Source organism: Phyllostomus discolor, chromosome 8 (genome assembly GCF_004126475.2).
Source record: "Phyllostomus discolor isolate MPI-MPIP mPhyDis1 chromosome 8, mPhyDis1.pri.v3, whole genome shotgun sequence".
In the NCBI taxonomy this organism is placed as follows: Eukaryota; Metazoa; Chordata; class Mammalia; order Chiroptera; family Phyllostomidae; genus Phyllostomus; species Phyllostomus discolor.
The window spans coordinates 73,037,833-73,054,049 of NC_040910.2; the positions used below are offsets into that span (position 1 = coordinate 73,037,833).

Consider the following 16,217-nt stretch of genomic DNA (forward strand, 5'->3'; position numbering starts at 1 on the left):
CTCGACTCAGGAAAGGAAGTCAGGGTCACAGTGTGGAGCCCAGGTGGGGCTGCTTTGGCTCCCTGAAAATTAGGCATGAGGAGCTTTTAAGAGCTTTGGAGAAAGAATGTAAAATTGTGCTCCTGAGGAAAGGTGGTGGAGGGGGAAGAGTACACACTGGGTCTTTAGTCTTGAGGGTATTTATGTTTTTCTGCAGGAGGGAGTTTTAGGGGAGGTCTCAATCAGAACGTTCATCATCTTCCCAGGTGTGTCCTGTAATATGCTGATGCACCAAAGTGAGGAATAGTGGGGTGTGGGGTCATCCTCTGCTCAGCTTTACTTCTATCTTGGATTTGTCTGGATCTGACTGGGATTTTTTTTTATTCCTCTGACTTTATTTATTTTGAGGTTTGACTGGCACTAATGACACAAACTGGGTCTCTGCTATCTCTCTCCCTGACTAGGGCGATTTAAGCTACCCACTATCTAGTTGGGGAGGGGAGATGTGAACCACCTGCTTGTAAGTGGCTTTGGTTAGGGAGGGTAGGGAAAAGTGATTTCTTATCTGGCTTTAGTTGCTCAGCTGTTCATTTAACTCTTTTCTCTCTGTTTCCCTCATTCCACTGTCAAGGAGTTTTTCTAGGTTCTCACTACTGACCTGCATCACTCAGAGGTGGCGTGGCAGGAAGGGGAGGCTGACCCAGACACCCTGCCTGCCATGACCCTGTGAACGTGTGGCCCTGACAACCATCACAGCCCCAGCTGGGAGTTAAAACTTGGAGGACAGTGTCTGGGACAGCCCCCAAGCAACCAGGCCCCACCATTAGCTTCCTGTGGAGAAGAGCAGAGCTTCTTTAGGAGGATCTGGATTTGACCTTGAGAATGACATAAACTAGAATGTATACATGGGCTCTGTCCTGTGCAATGTGATGCCCAGTGCAAGGCAAATATGTTTGTCCTGAGAATGTTCTTCCATGCTTCTCATGCACTTACAGGAGGGCTCTGGATGTTTGGTGAAGAAACAAGCTCTGTGACATACTGGCATAGTTTTGTCTCTTAACATGAGGACTTCAAATTCAGAATGCAGTCATATTCCTGCCACATGTAGCAGAAAACTGCCCACAGGGCTGCTGGTCTGGTTTGCATTCAAAGAACAAGTTCATTGTGCAGCTTCCTTGCCCTTGGAGGAGGAGCGCCAGAGTCCTGGGTGCAGAGTCCTTGTGACATTTCTGCTTCTGCACAGGCTTATCCTACCTGGGACCAGAAAGCAGTCACAGCTCCCTGAGTCTCAGGATAAAAGCATCCTTTTCAAGTACAGGTGTCCCGCTAAACCCCACTTTCATTAGCAGACATCTCCGAGACTCAGATCCAAAGTTCAGGAGCCCCTCAGTCCTAGGAAGGTACAAAGAGTCGGCTAAATGTGTGGAACATGTGAGCACGTGGCCTGAGTAACGTAGCAAAGAGTCTACAAGGCGGCTCCAGTTCCTGTGTTCGTGAAGCTGTCAGGACAGCTGTCACAGGCGTTGTCTTTTCCTTTCTTTAATGTTATTAATATTTTTTGATGTTTATGCCTTAACCCATTTTGAATTCTCTTTTTGGGGTAGTTGTAGAAGATTGGAATATGCTGACATTAGTACTCACCCAGTGATCAGTGAAACCAGAAGATGATGCCCTACAGCTTATCACGTACTCTGCTGGAGCTGAACACTGATCCAAGCTCATACATGTATCTCATTTAACCCTCATAACAAGCATCACAGTTGGGGAGGCCATAGAATGGACACCTTTGGTTGTGTGGTGGAGGGTAAAGAGTGGGTGAGAGCCTAGGTAGGTGGCAGGAGAGTGATTCTGAGGGAGGAGGGGGACAAAGTGGGGAGGGAGGGTCGACAAACTGGGCTGCTGTGTATTGAATGGGGTAAACTGAGTGCAGTTTTGCTCTCACCAGTTGAGAAAGACATTGGTGCAAATGACTCAACACCAATGGGTTTAATTAAGATTATGATTCACTGGGCCAAAGGGATGGCCTACTAATGGGGGATAATTACTGGGATTAGTCTTTGAATTCGTGAACAGTATAGTGGCCAGGAAGGGAATTAAAGGATATATTTGGGGAATGTCCTTTATCATTTATCTATTATAAACCCTCACTTAACACCCACTATGTGCCAGGGACTGCCCTAGGCACTGGCAATAACCTGCTTAGACATGGCTCCTGTCCTCAGGATGCTTACCATCTAGTGTGGAGGGACCAGGAGAAAAGCAGTTGGGACAATGCCACGTGCTGAGTGTTCTGATGGGTGGGGGACACAGGGTTGGGCAGCACTGGGCAGCGGTGCCTAAGCCAGCTGCAAGGACATGGAATCACTGTGCACAGCAGAAGTCATTGAAGTGAGGCCTAGACACCATTCCCCCTGTGGCCTCCTTACCCTCTCCTGGCTCTAGGAATCCAGCTAAACTTCAACAACCACAAAGCACGACTTGAACTAATAGAAATATCAAGCTCAATGTTGACAAATAAAAAATATATCTGTTCTTGCCTCTATGTATACAAGGCATTTAAAACTCCCAAAGTGTCCATTTCTATGGTGTGTCTCCAGAGAGGTACCAGCTGTATTTTTCCCTCATCCTCCCTGTATCTCCATGGCACAGAGAGGGCTCTCAGCCTGGCTGTGGTGGCCACTGGACGGGAGTGTGGGTGAGGCTTCTACAAGGTTTGCAGGTGTCCTGCCAGCTGCACATGCACATTCCTGAGATGTTGCCATCCCCTGGACCGCTAGCCTGTGGAAGCCATGGTAGGCAGTCTGGGTGCCTATGGGGCGATCTTGGACATGGACATGTAATGCCCAGCAAAGGCATCACCGACGTTCCATAACTTCATAATAGAAGGCAGGTCAGAGGCCAATTTGTTTAGAGGTGGAGAAACGGAGATCCAAAGATTGGTCAGGAGAGTCAGGACTCACAGTCAGGTGAGGAGCCCTCATGGTTCTCCTCCATGGCCCCACCCCTCCCAGATATCCATAATCAGGTGAAGGTCAGACTCCTTCAGGGCTTGGTAGAGTTTATCTTTGCAGTTCTTGTTCCAGGAGCTGCTGAAGCTGAACAGCATCCTCATCTTGTCTGGATTGGTGCACTCAGCCCACACCTTCTGATACTACTCATGGTTCAGCACTTGTCCATATAGCTTGTCCAGGACTTGGTCCACCGAAGTCACTTGAGCCACCAGCTGCTCCCGATGCCAGTCCACAAAGTGCAGCTGAGCTGGGGCACCTGGGTGAATGTGAGGTTGGTAGCAAATGAAGAGAACTTCCACTACAGCCTCTACTTCTGATATGTCACCTCCAACTCTGCACTCACCTTCTCTAGCTCCTTGGGTACCCCCACCCTGTGAAAACATGGACCACCAGACACATGGTCCATGCCTCTGCCCCCTCATGTCAGCTTCCACAGACTTCTGCTGGAGCTGGGTGTGGGGTTGGGTTCATGATGGAGGCATTTCAGGTTGTTCTGTGGAAGGTGCCAGGGTCTCCATGGGCAAGAATAAGGAGGATGGGGAAGGACTCTGCCCTGGGGCACACACCACTCTCCAAGTCCTGATCCCTTGTAAAGTCTGCAATGATAGAGTCCCTTCTTTCTCTCCTCCCTCCCCTAGGAGCAGATAGTACACCCCAGACCAGCCATGGCCTGTAGTCTCCAACTGCTGCTACTGACCTGTATGGTGTGCAGGGACCAGAGTAGCTTCAGGTCTGAGGTCTCCTGGAGGAAAACAGACAGGAAGAAGCTTCTGTAACAGTGGTAGTCATTAACACAAACAGTAAGACTTGGAACTGTGACATATATCTCACCGCTGAGACTACTGGGTTCTTAGAACAAGCTACAGACTCATTCTAACAGAATTTAGAGAAAGGGTTGCAGGTGAGTCCATTCCTCATGCATGTGGGGAAACTGAGGCCCAGAAGCTATGATCAGAGAGATAGAGAAAGAGAGAGGGAGGGAGTAATTTTTACCTGAACACTGCAGACATGTTGTACTTTAGTGATGGCATGAATGGAACCCTGGTGGGGAAATAACCGAGTCCTTGGTAGAAGTTTCAACTGTGAGATCTCCTTTTCTGAGTGGAAGTCTACCTCCTTGTCTTTGGCCTTCTAGACTCACATTGTTTTTTTTTTTTAATCTTTGTTCAATTATAGTTGTCCCCATTTCCTGTCCTCATTACTCTCCCCCTCCCCCACCCACTAGACTCACTCTGTTAATTTTGGATTTTGATGTCAGAATCAAGAATCAAGATCAAGAAAATCTTAGCCTTGGAAGTAATGTGTTAATTTTAATTGACAAAACCAACAACAGTAACGAGAAGTGAAGGGCATTACAATTACTTGCACAAGGAGAAGATGGGGAAGTCCACAGCAGCTCCTGTAGAGAGGACCTGAGAGTTTGGGCCACCCAAGTTCCATGTGAGCGGACAGTGTGGGAGGTGAGCTCAAGCACAGGGGAGCTCCCCTGTGGTGCTGGGAGCACCAGGTCCCTGGAGGAGGGAGGGGGAGTTCCACATCCTCCATGCTGACTGGATGGTCTTAGAGTCCATCCTGACTCATCCTCAATGGGCACATCTGCTGACAAGGTGACTGGGATGGCAAAGTTTTGAAAAGCCAAAATAAAAGGAATGGTGGGCAGGACTAAAGATGTTTAACTTGCATAGTAAGAGAGTTAAGGGAGGTCACAATCAGTCTACAGCACAGGTGGCAAACACAAGGCCTGAGGGCCAAATCCGGCCCTCCACCTTGTTTTATCTGCCCGGCACCTTGTTTCCACCCAGCGGCAGCGCTGAGCTCTCGCTTCACTGTTAAGGAGTAGTTACATTCATACAGTCCTAAAATTACATTCGGCCCTTTGAAGGCAACCACGAGGCTGATGTGGCCCCTGGTGAAATTGAGGTTGACACCCCTGGTTCAGATATCCAAAAGGCTTTTCTGTTGGGATGGAGATAGAACCTCTGTCACTTGTAAGGTCCAGAATTAACTCTGAAAGAAGGAAGAGACTGGCTTGCTATGAGAGAAAATAACAATATTTTTATGTTTATGAAGGATTGCTGCATGAGGTACATATTCAATACATCAGTACTTTAATTTTTTTCTGCAATAATACAAGTTAGGTATAAAATCTTCATTTTATAAACAAGAAAGTGGAGACTCAAATGAGTTAAGTAATTTTCCAAAATCACCCAGCTAATAAGTTCCAGAGTAGGATTCAAACCAAGGTCTGATGCTGGGGCTGGTTATGCACTCCTGTGATTGTGCCCAAGTGAGACTGAATAAAAACCCATCCCCTTTCTCCATGCCGGGAAGCTGTGGTGGCAGCTCAGGAGGCAGATCCAACTTATTTCAACAGTGACAAGCGTTAGCTGTCCCTTCAAGGGATGTTTAGGGGATATTCTTGGGGGAGTCAGTGGTCATTTGAAGACTGTAAAGTCTCATTCATTTCTGAAAATTTATTATTTAATTCTTGTCTACCCTAAGGAAGCTTAAGGACCCAGGGTAGAGTATCTGCTCTTGCCAAAATTGGCTTAATTCATACAATCATATTATCATCCCATTCTTATTCTTTCAACTCGCATCCAATCCATTATGAGAAAATTTGCGCAAGGCTTTATGGGTATCAAACTGTGTTAACACAGAGCAGTGTAGAGACATGAAGGTGCATGGGAGGGGGAATGGAGTTCAGAGTTGGATTAACTTCAGTTCAAATTCTGGTCATGCTATTGTCATGTAACTAAAATTTTAACTTCTCTGGGCTATCTCATCATAAGTTGTAATAATACAGACTCACTCTCTCTCTCTCTCTGTCTCTCTCTCTCTCTCTCTCTCTCCACACACACACACACCACAACACACACATTCTGTAACTAACTCTCTGAGCTCCCTACGCTTGTCTTGACTTTACCGGATTTCAACAAGGCCTCCCATACTGGAGTTCCGCCTTCCTTCTGTCTTAGGTACAGGCTGATCTTTGACCTCAAATGGCCAACGTGTAACTCAGAGAAGAGCTGGGCATTCCCAGGACTCTGATAGGAGAGCTCCAGTTCCTGTGGAAGGAGTCATCATGTGAGAAACCACCATTCATCCTGCAAGTGAGGTCTTTCTCCACCTGACACCTTCTTGGCCCTGCTCAGCCCCATGGGCACCCTTGGATGATCTGTACTGAAATTAATCATCACTTCAGGCTTTGCTCTTTCCCTCCTTTTCCACATATTCTGATCCAGAAGAAAGAGGACACAGCTGGGTGCCCCATGGATGAGTCAGGACTCATATACAGTGTAGTGCTCACACATCCTAAACCAGATCCTTCTCCCTCCTCCTCCCCCATCTTGACCCAAATCATTTCTCTACCCCTCACAGCCTGTGTCTCAGTGGATCTTAAATTTGACCCACTTTCAACCAAGAGAAAATTTACATCCATTCCCTTTTTTAAATCACAATTCGCACAAACTTTGGATTCCCAAATGTGTTTCTAATATGCTCCCTCCCATTTCTCATGCTCAGTAATGACACAACTGCCCACTGAGCACTCATGTTCCAGACTTAGCCGTCATCCTTACCTCCTACTTTTCTCTCCCATCACCAAGTTCTGTTGGCTCTACCTGCAACACGCCCCTGAATCCATCAACTTATCTTCATCTGCTCTGCTGCCTCCCTAGTCAAGCCTCCATCAGCTCCTGCCTGCCCTGTAGCAATAGCCTTTTGACTTGTCTTTCTGTTTTCACTCTCAACTTCTTACTGCCCATTCTTACCCAGCAGCCAGAGGCATCTGCATGAAACTAAATCAGCTCTCACATTACAAGCCAGACCCTCTAAGACATTGTCATTGCACTTGGAACAAAATCCAAACTCCACACCAGGGACACATGGTCGATGGGCCCCAGGAAACCTCTGTCTGTTGTGTGACCCCATCCACCTCCATCTCTTTGCTGCAGCCTTGAGCCCTGCTACACTGACCTCCAATTTGTCACTTGGAAGTGTCAAGGGTGCCTGACCCTCTCTACTTCTGTTCCTGTAGGGCTCTGTCACAGATGTCCCCCCACCAGAACCCTTCTTGTCACTCAGGTCTCAGCTCACATGGGGCCTCCTCAGAGAAACCTCCACAGACCACTCACATGGCCTGGTGTGTTTTCCCACAGTGCTTTATGTTTGTGGTCTCTATTTCTTTAATTATTTATATAGGTCTCAACCCACCAGGGTGTCATCAACCCAATAGCAGGGCCTTCTCTCTCTTGTTCAGTCCCAACTGTAGCTAGCATGTAGTTGGCAGTGGGTAAATGTTTGTTGAATGACTGAGTTGTGTCTCTCCCCCCTTGTTAAAAACTAACACAGCAGGAAAATGTAGGGTATTCATCCTTGGATTCATGTGTCACCCACTGGAAGGACACACATCACTCCCTCCTGACCACTGCACATCCACTCCATCTGCATCCTACTGAGGAGGAGTTTGAGACTGTCTGGGAACAGACTGGGAAAAGATCGACGCTAGTTCCACTATCGACTGTCCTTCAGTGGATGCTCTGACCCTGAGCAGCATAATCTGGGATGCGGTGAAAATGGGGATATCAGAGGTAGGAAGATGGCCGCTTTACTATAGGCAGCGTTTTTCTCTGCTTCTGTGAAGCGGAGGGAAACTTGTGGATGGGTGGAGAAACAGAGCAAGTGGACTAGGTTACCGAATCCCTTTGAAAGCAGGACATCAAAAATTATTGTGATCACGGAAAAAACCAGACAGTAAGGAGACTGCTTCAGGACAAAAGGGGCCCAGGGATCAGTGCGGGGACTAGGGGTGTGCAGTCCCCAGGCCAAGTTCTCGGGGATCCCAGGAGAGGGGAGTCGCTGCTCCCTCCCCCGAATGCGGGGTGGGGGGTGAGCAACTCCAGGGGAGAACGTGTTGCTAGAAGGAACAGATTGGCCATTTGGACTGGGAAAAAATTGCCCAGGGAGTATGAACACCCGCCCAGAGACCTGGGAGAAGTGAAGTGAGGGACTCTAGCTGACAGGACCAGGGGAAGCCTGGAAGTGCGCCCGCATCCCTAGCCCGGAAGAAGTGCAGATCGGTGGAGAGCACAGAGTCGGGACACGCTCAGTTCGAGCCCCATAAGGAGGCCTGAATCGTGCGCCGGGATCCCGAGAGGGACGTGGTGCTTGGTGCATTCCTATAGTAGTGGCTCAGAAATTTCCAGCCAGCCCACCCAGGGGAGCCGGGAAAGGCGCCAACACCCAGTCGGAGTGCAGTTCAGTGGTGACCATGGAGCTGGAAAGGGCTCGGCTTGCGCACCATCGAGAAGACTGTTTCGCGCTCGCTGTGAATCTGGAACAGGCATGGGGAGGCGCTAAGGGCGATCCTAGACCCTGAATTTCAAAAGTTTGGGGGAGGGGTGCGCCCTTTCACGATTCACAGGGAGAGTGCAGTGAATCCCAAAACATCGCGGGTGCCTCCTGAGATCATAGAGCCGGAATCCTGCAGGACCCTGGAGTCCGGAAGAACGTGGAAGTGAGATCCAGAGAGCCAGTGTGCTCGGGAGCGCCCAGGGTACAGCAAGTCTGTGTTCTGACAGACTTACTGAGATGTGGGCTGGGAGAGAGAGAAGCATTTCAAAGATCCCTCAGCCAGCTGAAGCCAGAAAGATCAGAAAAAGTGGTCTGGCCAGTTAGAAACCAACAAGAGGGTTTTGTTTTTGTTTTTGTTTTCTTTTCTTTTTTTCTCTCTCTTTTTTGTTTTGTTTGGTTTTATTTGGTTTGGTTTGGTTTGGTTTGGTTTTTGTGGCTGTTGTTAGTTGATTGATTTTATCTTGTGTTTTATGTGACATTTTATTTTTCAATTCTTATTATTTTTATCTCTCAGTCCCTTATGTTTCTCTTCCATTCATCCTAATATTATTATTTCCACTCCAAATTTATCTCTCCTGCACTACATCTTCTGCTTTTCTTTCCTTTTTCTTTTTTTTTTTATCTTGCAAGTTACCGTAAATTTGTATTATCTTTTTCTCACTTTTCCGACATTTTTTATTTTAATAATATATTGGTATTCTTTTTCTTTCTGTATAATCTTCTTTGCTTGGCTGGTTATACTGTCATTTGATAGGTTCCCTCTGGTATCTCAGTCACAAGGTGTTGAGAAGTTACTATCCTTCATCTGTGTCCCATTAATACACCTCTCAAGGTCCTATACTCCTTATTCTTGTTATCTAGACCTCATCGATTCTGCCACAAGACTGTCACTTTACTATTACTGCTAATAAGACCTAGTCTATACAATTGTAAATTCTTCTCAGTACCCCTACCTGATCTCAGCCCACTTTGCAATTTTCTGAATTATACTGTTGTGAGGGTTGTCTCTATTCTTTTACACACTACTCCTATATACTAATCTTTAATCCAACCCTACCTTAGAATCTGACCTCCCACAGCCTCACAGCTTTCTAGATCCAACTAACAATCCTCTAGTCCCCAATAAGAGTCTTACCTTCTTTCCACCCTTTCTAAAACATGGATAGTGGGGTGGAGAATCACAGTTAACACTATAAGGGGCCAAAGGATAACCCATCTCTTCTCTACTGGCTGCTAATGTAAATATCATAGTATACTGTCTTGCTGTCTTAAACCATTTTGCCTTATTCCTCCAACTGATGACAAAAAAAGTAGGGGGAAGCTGTGAACACCAGGATACACGAAGGAGATTGCACGACTGAATCTCACTAATATTCTACCACAGAAGTTCACACCATAATTACAGGGAATAAGAACAGATCAAATTAACAAACAAGAAGAAACAAGAAGAAACACATGAACAATGAGAAAACAAAGAACCCCCAACTGAAGGGAAATGAGGAAGTCTCAGGAAAAATGCTAAATGAAGTAGAGGCAACTCAAGTATCAGACAGTGAGTTCAAAACAATGATTACCAGGAAGTTCAATGAACTCACATTGAGTTTTCAGAAATTAGAGGGAAACTACATCAGTCTCACGGCAAACTATATAAACATGAAAAAAGAAATAGAAATTCTCAACAAAGGTCAAGAGGAAATGAAGAATACAATTTCTGAACTGAAGAACACAGTAGAAGGAATGAAAAGCAGGATCGATGAAGCAGAAGATCGGATTAGTGAGCTGGAGGACAAAGTAGAAAACAACATCCAGAAAGAGCAAGAAAAGGAAAAGAGGCTCAGAAAGAATGAAGAGGGATTAAGAGAAATGCAAGACAATATGAAACATAATAATATCCATATAATAGGGATACCAGGAGAAGAAGAAGAGCAAGGGATCGAAAACCTAGTTGAACAAGTAATGAAGGAGAACTTCCCTAATTTGATGAGAGAAAAATTCACACAAATCCAGGAAACACAGAGAGCCCCAATCAAGAGGAACCCAAAGAGACCCACCTCAAGACACATCATAATTAAAATGGCAAAATTTCAAGACAAAGAGAGAATCTTAAAGGCAACAAGGGAGAAAAAGGAAGTAACATACAAGGGAGCCCCAATAAGGCTAACAGCTGACTTCTCAATGGAAACACTTCAAGCCAGAAGAGAATGGCAAGAAATACTCCAGGTAATGAGAACCAGAGGGCTGCAACCAAGGCTACTATATCCAGCAAGGCTCTCAATCAAGATAGAAGGCCAAATAAGAAGCTTCCCAGACAAAAGAAGTCTAAAAGAATACGCCTTGACCAAACCAGCTTTGCAAGAGATCCTAAAGGGACTGCTTTAAGGAAGGGAAGGAAAAGAGAGAGAGAGAGAGAGAGAGAGAGAGAGAGAGAGAGAGAGAGAGAGAGAGAGAGAGGAACACACATACATAAAAGAAAATGAATAAGTACCTATCAATAATAACCTTAAACGTAAATGGATTAAATGCTCCAATCAAAAGGCACAGAATAGCTGAATGGATAAGAAAAAATGACCCACATATATGCTGTCTACAAGAGACCCACCTCAGGATAAAAGACCTACACAGGCTGAAAGTGAAGGGCTGGAAACAAATCTTCCAAGCCAATGGACAGGAAAAAAAAGCCGGGGTAGCAATACTCATATCAGACAAAATAGACTTCCAAAAAAGGTCCATAAAGAGAGACCCAGAAGGTCACTTCATAATACTCAAGGGAAGAATCCATCAAGAACACATAAATATTGTAAATATATATGCACCCAACATAGGAGCATCCAAATACATAAAGAAAATCTTAGAGGACTTCAAGAAAGATATGGACAGCAACACAATTATAGTGGGAGATTTTAACACCCCACTATCAAAAATGGACAGATCTTCTAAACAAAATATCAACAAAGATATTGTGGCATTGAACAATACCCTTGAGGAAATGGACTTTACTGATATATACAGAGCCCTCTATCCAAAAGAAGCTAAATACACATTCTTTTCAAATGTACACGGAACATTCTCAAAGATAGACCACATGATAGGACACAAAACAAGCCTCAAGAATTTCAAGAAAATTAAAGTCATACCAAGCATTTTCTCAGACCACAAGGGACTAAGCTAGAAACCAACCCGAAGGAAAAAAACCCAAAAACACTCAAAATCATGGAGATTAAATAGCATGCTATTAAACAATGAATGGGTCAAGAATGACATTAGGGAAGAAATCAAAACGTTTCTGGAAACAAATGAAAATGAACTCACAACAATCCAAAACTTATGGGACACAGCCAAGGCAGTCCTGAGAGGGAAGTTCATAGCGATACAGGCCCACCTAAAAAGCTTAGAAACATTCCAAACAAACAACCTAACCCTACGTCTACAAGAACTCAAGGAACAACAACAAAGGCAGCCCAGAGCAAGCAGAAGGAAGGAAATAACCAAGATCAGAGCAGAATTAAGTGACATAGAGACTAAAAGCACAATTCTGAGGATCAATGAATCCAAGAGCTGGTTCTTTGAAAAGATAAACAAACAAGCCTTTAAGCAGACTCACCAAGAAAAAAAGAGAGAAGACCCAAATAAACACAATCAGAAATGAAAGAGGAGAGATTACAACAGATACCACAGAAATACAAAGGATTGTAAGAAATTACTACAAAGAACTGTATGCCAAAAAATGTGAAAACCTAGGTGAAATGGACAACTTTCTAGAAAAATATAATCTTCCAAAACTCAATGAAAAAGAAGCAGAAAGCGTGAACAGACCGATAACAACAAAAGAAATTGAAGCAGTAATCAAAAAACTCCCAACACACAAAAACCCGGGACCAGATGGTTTCACAGGAGAATTCTACAAAGCATTTAAGGAAGAACTAACCCCTATCCTTCACAGACTATTCCAAAAAATTCAAAAAGATGGGAGTCTCCCAAACGCTTTTTATGAGGCCAACATCATCGTAATTCCAAAACCAGACAAAGACACAACAAAGAAAGAAAACTTCAGGCCAATATCACTGATGAACATTGACGCTAAAATCCTCAACAAAATACTGGTAAACCGCATCCAACAATACATTAAAAAGATCATACACCATGACCAAGTGGGATTCATTCCAGGGATGCAAGGATGGTTCAATATTCACAAGTCAGTAAATGTAATACATCACATAAACAAAAGCAAAGACAAAAACCACATGATCATATCAATTGACGCAGAAAAAGCATTTGACAAGGTACAGCACCCATTCATGATAAAAACACTCAGCAAAGTGGGAATAGAGGGAACGTTCCTCAACATAATAAAGGCCATATATGAGACACCTACAGCCAGCATCATACTCAATGGCCAAAAATTAAAATCTTTTCCACTAAGATCAGGAACAAGGCAAGGCTGTCCACTTTTGCCACTTCTGTTCAATATAGTACTGGAAGTTTAACCACAGCAATCAGACAAGAAAAAGAAATAAAAGGCATCCAAATTGGAAAGGAGGAAACAAAACTGCCACTGTTTGCAGATGACATGATAGTAAACATAGAAAATCCTATAGACTCTACCAAAAAACTGCTTGACCTAGTAAATGAATTTGGCAAAACAGCGGGATACAAAGTCAATATCCAGAAATCAAAGGCATTTCTTTACACCAACAATGAAACAGCAGAAACAGAGATCAAGGAAAAAATTCCATTTGAAATAGCAAAAAGAAAAATAAAATATCTAGGAATAAACCTAACCAAAGAGGTAAAAGACCTGTATTCAGAAAACTATATAACACTCAGGAAAGAAATCAAGGAAGACACAAACAAATGGAAACATATACCATTTTCATGGATTGGAAGAATTAATATCATCAAAATGTCCATACTACCTAAAGCAATTTACACATTCAATGCAATTCCTATTAAAGTACCAATGGCATATTTCACAGACATAGAACAAACACTTCAAAAATTTATATGGAATTATAAGTGACCCCGAATAGCTGCTGCAATTTTGAGAAAGAAGAGTAAAGTAGGAGGGATCACAATAACCGACACCAAACTATACTACAAGGCCACTGTAATCAAAACAGCCTGGCACTGGCATAAAAACAGGCACATAGACCAATGGAACAGAACAGAGAGCCCAGAAATAACCCCAAGTCTCTATGGTCAATTAATATTTGACAAAGGAGGCAGCAACATTAAATGGAATAAAAATAGCCTCTTCCACAAATGGTGTTGGGAGAACTGGACAGCCACGTGCAAAAAAATGAAACTTGAGCACCAACTCACGCCATATACAAAAATAAATTCAAGGTGGATAAAAGACTTAAATATAAAAGGTGACACCATTAAAGTCCTAGAGGAGAACGTAGGTAGGAAAATCTCAGATATTTCACGCAAAACATTTTTACTGACTTGTCCCCTAGAGCAAGGGACATAAAGGAAAGAATAAACAAATGGGACCTCATCAAAATTAAAAGCTTCTGCACAGCCAAAGAAAAGAGTATCAAAATTAAAAGAGAGCCAACTGTATGGGAAAACATATTTGCCAATGATACCTCAGACAAGGGTTTAGTCTCCAAAATATATAAAGAACTTACAAGACTGTACTCTAAGAAGACAAGGAATCCAATTAAAAAGTGGGCAAAGGACTTGAACAGACACTTCTCCAAGGAGGACATACAGAAAATCCAAAGACACATGAAACAATGTTCAATATTGCTAGCTATCAGAGAGATGCAAATTAAAACCACAATGAGATACCACTTCACACCAGACAGAATGGCCATCATAAACAAAGCAACAAACAACAAGTGTTGGAGAGGTTGTGGAGAAAAGGGATCCTTAGTGCACTGCTGGTGGGACTGCAGACTGGTACAAGCACTATGCAGTACGGAACTTCCTCAGAAAACTAAAAATGGATCTGCCTTTTGACCCAGCAATTCCACTGCTGGGACTCTATCCTAAGAATACTAAAACACCAATTCAAAAGAACCTACGCATCCCAATGTTCATAGCAGCACAATTTACAATAGCTAGATGCTGGGAGCAATGAAGATGCCCATCAGTAAATGAATGGATCAAAAAACTATGGCACATTTACACAATGGAATTCTATGCAGCAGAAAGAAAGAAGGAGCTCCTACCCTATGCAACAGAGTGGATGGAGCTGGAAAACATTATGCTAAGCGAAACAAGCCAGGCAGTGAAAGACAAATACCATATGATCTCACCTTTAACAGGAATCTAAATAACAAAACAAAGAAACAAACAAAATGTAACCAAAGACACTGAAATAGAGGACAGGCTGACAGTGACCACCGGGGAGAGTAGAGGGAATTTAAGGGGACAGTGGGAAGGGTTCACAGGAACGAACTTAAAGGATACATGGTTATAAACTAAGGGGAGGGTGGTAATGGGAGGGAAGTGGGGAGGGTTGTGAGGGGGGAATGGATTGGAAGTAAAAAGGAGAAAACTGTATTTGAACAATGATTATAAATAAATAAATAAATAAATAAATAAATACATTGGAAAAAAAAAAAGAAAATGGGGATATCACAGCTGAGTGTCCAGTGTCCAGACCACCTCAGCCTCTGGTGAGAAGTAGAGACCGAGAGAGGACAAAGGCAGCCCCTGAGGTCCAGGAGCTGGTCTGATGCTCACAGCTGGACCTCAGTGTTGTTACAAATGCATCTGTGCTGCCACCTCAGCTGTGCTATCCTCCTGCTGAACACACACAGCAGCCAGAGGCATCTGCATGAAACTAAATGTTCCTTTCAGATAGGGTGCTGGGAAGCCCACAAAATGACAAACACCATTCTGCCCCTCTGCACTTGTGACTGCTGCTTCATAAGTTATGGTTTGTGCTGGCTGAGTCTGCCCTCCCTAGAGATAAAGTCACTGAGGCTCCCAACTACTGAATTTCCCTGTCCTCTGACAACAGCAGATCAAGAGCAAACCTCCATTTCCTTGGATCTTCTCCATGGTTACCCACCCATGTCCCAAATCACAAATAGGTTCTTTCTGAGGCCCTGTCCTGAGAGGCCCAAGGTTCCCATTGGTGCGTGTTCTCAGGCTGTGATCACTACTCACGGTGTGTTCACTATGGGTATGTTCCTGATGCTTGTACTTGGAGGGCATCGACTCTCTGGAGTCCAACCCTTTTCAGTTCCCCTAAGTCTTGTCCCTGTTCTTGTCCTTGTCCTGAATGTGACCCTCACTCCTACCAGCTGTCTTTCTCCCAATGTTTGAAGCCTTCCCTCTCACCCCAAACCCCACTTGCTGTCAGCTGTACCCCAACTGGGCCTGTCTTGGGAAAGGCCTGAGACCTGCCCCAGAGCTATTCCCAAGCATAGCTTCTGACCTCAGGAAGGGGGAACATTGGGGCTGCTCACCTGAGGGATTATTACCATCTCCTGTGAACCAGACACGGTGTATCGGGAGCCCATGTAGAGCGAGCTCAGAGGAGGTGGCTTGTGTAGTCACACAAATTGGAACTTCTTTTCTTTATCATCTATGGCCTGAGGAGCACAGAGAACACTGATCAGGGAGGATGGTCTGGATCTGGCTCAGAGATTCTGCCCTGTGGAATCCTGTCTGAGCAAAGTGAGGTGGTGCTTCCACAAGTTTCTGTGTATGAAGGAGGCTATACCCTCCATGGCATATTGATGTCCTGGTTACTTGCACCCCCTTCCATTGACTACTAATGGAGAAGCCCCAGGTTTTGTCTCTGCCATGGTCACAGCAGGACTGGAACAAGACTAGGAAAGAAGTGAGAATGGAAGAAAGGAACAGCCCTGGGTATTGAACCCTTCCAACCTCTGACCTTGGAAAGAGGCTTGT

The 16,217-nt window shown here is 44.4% G+C and overlaps 1 protein-coding gene across 2 annotated transcripts; it reads right to left on the bottom strand.

Annotated features, from left to right (window-relative positions):
- Positions 1-2,322: 2,322 nt before the first annotated feature.
- LOC118502112 (NACHT, LRR and PYD domains-containing protein 1a-like) lies at positions 2,323-16,086 on the bottom strand. Of its 2 annotated transcripts, none has more exons than XM_036033211.1 (4): positions 15,770-16,086; positions 5,917-6,058; positions 3,688-3,732; positions 2,323-3,237 (listed from the first exon to the last, which is right to left on the bottom strand). In XM_036033211.1, exons 1-4 carry the CDS (start codon positions 15,821-15,823, stop codon positions 3,131-3,133), a joined length of 348 nt encoding a protein of 115 aa, XP_035889104.1. In that variant the 5' UTR covers positions 15,824-16,086; the 3' UTR covers positions 2,323-3,130. The 2 variants fall into 2 exon arrangements, with proteins under 2 accessions (XP_035889104.1, XP_035889103.1); XM_036033210.1 differs by having other exon boundaries at positions 2,324-3,246.
- Between the last annotated feature and the right edge of the window lie 131 nt (positions 16,087-16,217).